Source organism: Tupaia chinensis, unplaced genomic scaffold (genome assembly GCF_000334495.1).
Source record: "Tupaia chinensis unplaced genomic scaffold, TupChi_1.0 Scaffold000020_1, whole genome shotgun sequence".
In the NCBI taxonomy this organism is placed as follows: domain Eukaryota; kingdom Metazoa; phylum Chordata; class Mammalia; order Scandentia; family Tupaiidae; genus Tupaia; species Tupaia belangeri.
Window position 1 is genome coordinate 763039 of NW_006159450.1, and position 3921 is coordinate 766959.

The 3921-nt window shown below is 66.6% G+C and overlaps 1 protein-coding gene across 1 annotated transcript in view; it reads right to left on the minus strand.

The window, feature by feature from the left end:
• TERT (telomerase reverse transcriptase) overlaps window positions 1-3919 on the minus strand; it is a gene marked incomplete at its 5' end in the record, with an annotated part of 21768 nt that extends 17849 nt beyond the window's left edge. Inside the window, 4 exons of the mRNA XM_027770320.1 lie at window positions 411-588; window positions 1282-1477; window positions 2502-3807; window positions 3911-3919. Of these exons, the coding sequence (XP_027626121.1) occupies window positions 411-588; window positions 1282-1477; window positions 2502-3807; window positions 3911-3919 (1689 nt within the window). The remainder of the gene's footprint in view (window positions 1-410; window positions 589-1281; window positions 1478-2501; window positions 3808-3910) is intronic.
• Window positions 3920-3921: the final 2 nt, after the last annotated feature.

Genomic DNA, 3921 nt, shown 5'->3' on the forward strand with positions numbered 1-3921 from the left:
ACCTGGGCCTGCATGCATCAACCCTGGGCTGGGGGGCCGGGAGTCCGGCAAGGTGGGCCGGCCCTCTAGGAGCCGAGGGCGGAGGCCTCTCCCGGCTCCAGAAGTCTAGACCCAGGCACCACTGCTGGCATCCCAGACCACGCCCACCGCAAGCGGGACCCTCCCAGCGGCCTTCCTCACCCGCCCCACCCCTGGTGCAGCCCACTCCAGGCACCCGGGCCCAGCAGGCGCCCACAGGAAGTCCTGCTCTGCGTGCTGCGTTTCCAGACACAGGAGCACGAGGCTCCTAGCCCGCCCCACCCCCGCCCCACTGCCCTTGGCTCCTCGGCATCCGCTCTGTCCTAGGTTCACGGATGCCAGCACCGCATGGGTGTCAGGCTGCGTCTGTGTGGGCAGGACAAGCCCGTCACCTTTTCTCTGCGGGACGTCCTGGCTCCCAGCATGTGGCCCATGCTGACGATGGGCCGCAGACCACGGGGCTTGGGGATGAAGCGCAGTCTCCAGGTCGGCAGGGAAGGCCGGGCTTCCTGGAGGCGGCGGAGCTCAGTGCCTGACAGCTCTCGCAGCCACACCCTCTGGAGGTGCTGCCTACAACAGCAACTCGTGTGACGCACGCCCAGACAGGCCAGCGCCCGTGTGGCCCACGCCACCAGAGCTGCAGAGCTGCACACGTCAGCCCACGCCACAGGGCTCGGCCTGCCACGCAGACCACACTGTGCCCACAGACAGCTTCCCCCTGCAGCATGCCCTGGGAAGCCCAACTGGCCTTGGTCAGTGCTCAGGCACGGGTGGGAAGAGCCCAGGCCAGGTGCGGAGGGCCTGGAGGAGTCCTTGTCTCCCTGGCAGGAGGGCTGGCTCAAGCTCAGTGCCCATGGCCAGGGCTGCACTCCAGGGAAGCTGAAGCCTGCCCAGCCTGAGCGAGGTAGGGCCCATCCCCTCAGACGGGGCCCGGCTCAGGACGGCCAGAGTCATCCACCGTGGCAACGCCGGCTGGACCCGAGCCCTCTGGAGGCAGTCAGCCTGGCAGAAGTCGTTCCCCAAAGCGGAGGCTCCTCGCCCAGGTATTCCCCACTATGCGTGGCCGTGAAGGCGGGCTTCCCTGAGCCCTGCCCAGGCCGCTAGCAGCACGGGGATGGTCGAAACAGCCTGGCCAGCCGCCAGGAAGCAGGCGGCCACTTCTGTGCAACATAAGCCTTTTCCACTTTCGGGTCCCCAAGATCATTGGGCCAATCCCTGACTTTGCAGGCTAGGGCAGGGGCCAGACCGCGGTGCGTGCAGTACCTCACTCCGACGCTCTGCAGCTGGCACCAGACGCTCTTGCGGTAGAAGAAGAGCCGGTTCCTCTGGAATGTGGTTTCGGTGACGTAGAAGAAGGAGCGGAGCAGCTCAGCCACATAGGTGCCCATCAGCCAGAGCAGGAGCCTGGCCAGCAGCGCCTCCCTCCGACGGTGCTCGGCAGCCGGGACGCAGCGGTGCCCTGCAATGGCAAGGAGGTTGTGCCCTCAGCCTGCCTGCCGGCGGCTGCCCAGATCTGACACGCCACGCAGAGCTGCTGCCAGAGACTCGGTGGGGCCCAACTGGCGAGGGCCACGTGCTGACCAACAGCCAGAGTGTATGAGGGCCAGCCAGCAGAACCCTGCCGTGCTGATGCCCCAGGATGTCGCCCAGTCACATTTCAACACACGTCACTGGGCCTGCGCATGGTGTGGTGGTTATGGCACTGGACTCCCATGTGGCTGATCACAGTCCAAGGCCCAGACCTGGAGGCTTGAGAGTCATGCCAGATGCGTATGGATGTCCCAGGATCCCGGGGGGACTGCAGCCCGGCCCCTCTGGGATTTCTCACGTCCCCCCACTTGGCCTCTCTGGTGAGCACTTGCACTATGGCAAATACGAAGAAAAGCAAAACACAGAATCCTCGTGAAGCCGCAGGAGCAGGCACTGCAGGCTGCCCGACACCTGCCACAGAGGGGGACCTAAGAGGTCTGAGCGGAAGAGAGCCACGGGGATGCCATCCACCCGCCAACTCTGCAGCAGACTGGGAGACGAGCTGGATAAACGCTGAGTGCGGAAACCCTCTGACAGCACGCTGGGGGTGCCCAAGACCGCACAGCACGGAGACGGCACGCGAGTGGGCGGCGGTCAGCGTGCCAGCGCACTGAGGCCCTGTGCTGGGGAGAGCAGTATTTTATTTATTTTTTGGAGAGGTTTTTTGCTATAGGGCACATGCACTTGCCAAAAAGACAGAAAGACAGAGAGGGACAGAGAGACAGAAAGCGAGAAATCACCCCCCGGGGGGATGGCCACGCCGCAATCCCCTCTCTTCCATTCTCCTCTCAGGATCTTGGGCACGCATGCACACGTGCCTAGCATGAATTTAAGCCACCGGGTCCAGGACTCAAACTACGGCTGACTACATGGCCACACGGCCACCACTGGCCACACGGCACGCTCCCAGGCCTCCACTGGTCATGCTCCCCGGCCCCACTTGGTCCCCTCACCTGGACTCTGGCACAGCCAGGTGCAGTCCTGCACCCTCATCTTCCAGGTCAGCTCCCGCAGGGAGAGCTTGCCATGCCTGCCCAGCGAGACGAGCCGCTTGGTGTTCTTCAGGAAGCGGCGCTGGTTGTGCCTGGAGCCCCAGAGGCGGGCGGGCACCAGGCGGCGCAGACAGGCCCGCAGAAAGGCGTACACCTGCCAGGGCGTGCTGTGGTGGCGGAGCAGGCCCACCAGGTGCTGTGCCCCTGCCTCCTCCTCGGGGGGCCCTGCTGGCCTGGAGGGCCCCCTGCCGCGGGCTGTCTCTGTGACTGGGGCTCGCAGAGGGCAGTGCGTCCTGAGGAGCTCGGCATACGGGCACCGCCTATGGTTGCCCAGCAGCTCTTGGAAAAGGGGCCGCATCCTCCAGAGGCGCGGGGACAGGCGTCTGGGGGGCCCTGGCCGCCGGGGCACGGGGCCCAGGAAGATGGTCTCCACCAGCCTCCGAGCTCCCACCAGGCTGGGCGGCAGGGTGCTGAGCAGGAAGGAGGGGCGTAGGCACTCCCGGGACCCCAGGCAGTAGAGGAAGGCCTTGGTCTCCACCCACACTGGGGGCCCAGGTGACCGCCCCTTCGGCTGGAAGCCGGCCTTCTGCCCAAAGCCCACTGGAGCAGAGTGGCAGCTCCCAGACTGCAGGCCCTCCGAAGACGTAGCTTCCATGGTGGTCCTGGCCGGCATCACTGTGCTGGGACCATGGTCGCTCCTTCCTTGTGCCCTGCCTGCGTGTGGCAATGCGTGCCCCCGTGCTCCCTGCTCACCCGACGGTCCATGCCTGGTCCTCTTTGCCGAAGGTGGGCTCAGGTGGGTACTGGCAGGACGCCGCCTGGCACCTTGGCCTAGCAGGCCCGGGGATTCCCCAGCCTGCCTGTGGCTGCTGCTCCAGGCCTGGTGCGTAGATCCTCGGCCCTCGCTGGTCCTGCCCAGCTGTGTCCTGGGCCGGGCCTCCACGCGCCTGCAGAGGTCATACAGAGGTGGCCCGCACACCTGGTAGGCGCAGCTGGGGGGGACGAGAAGGTAGAGCGAGCAGCGTGCCAGCAGGTGCACCAGCACGTCGTCACCCAGGCGGCGCAGAAGCAGCCCCCACGCGCGGCTGCCGCGCAGCGTCTCGGTCACCGTGTTGGGCAGGTAACTGCACACGCTGGTGGTGAAGGCCACGGGTGGTCCTCCGCGGGCGCCCCGCAGCAGCGCGAAGCCGAAGGCCAGCACGTTTCTCGCGCCACGTTCGCAGAGCCTCTGCACGACCCTGGCCACCAGCTCCTTCAGGCAGGACACCTGTGGGGGGCAGTCTTGAGTGGCTGGAGACAGAGGCGCCTGGAGCCCCAAGCGCGCGGCTCCACCGCCCACCCCCACCAGCGCAAATCCGGGGGCGACCCACCTGGCGGAAGG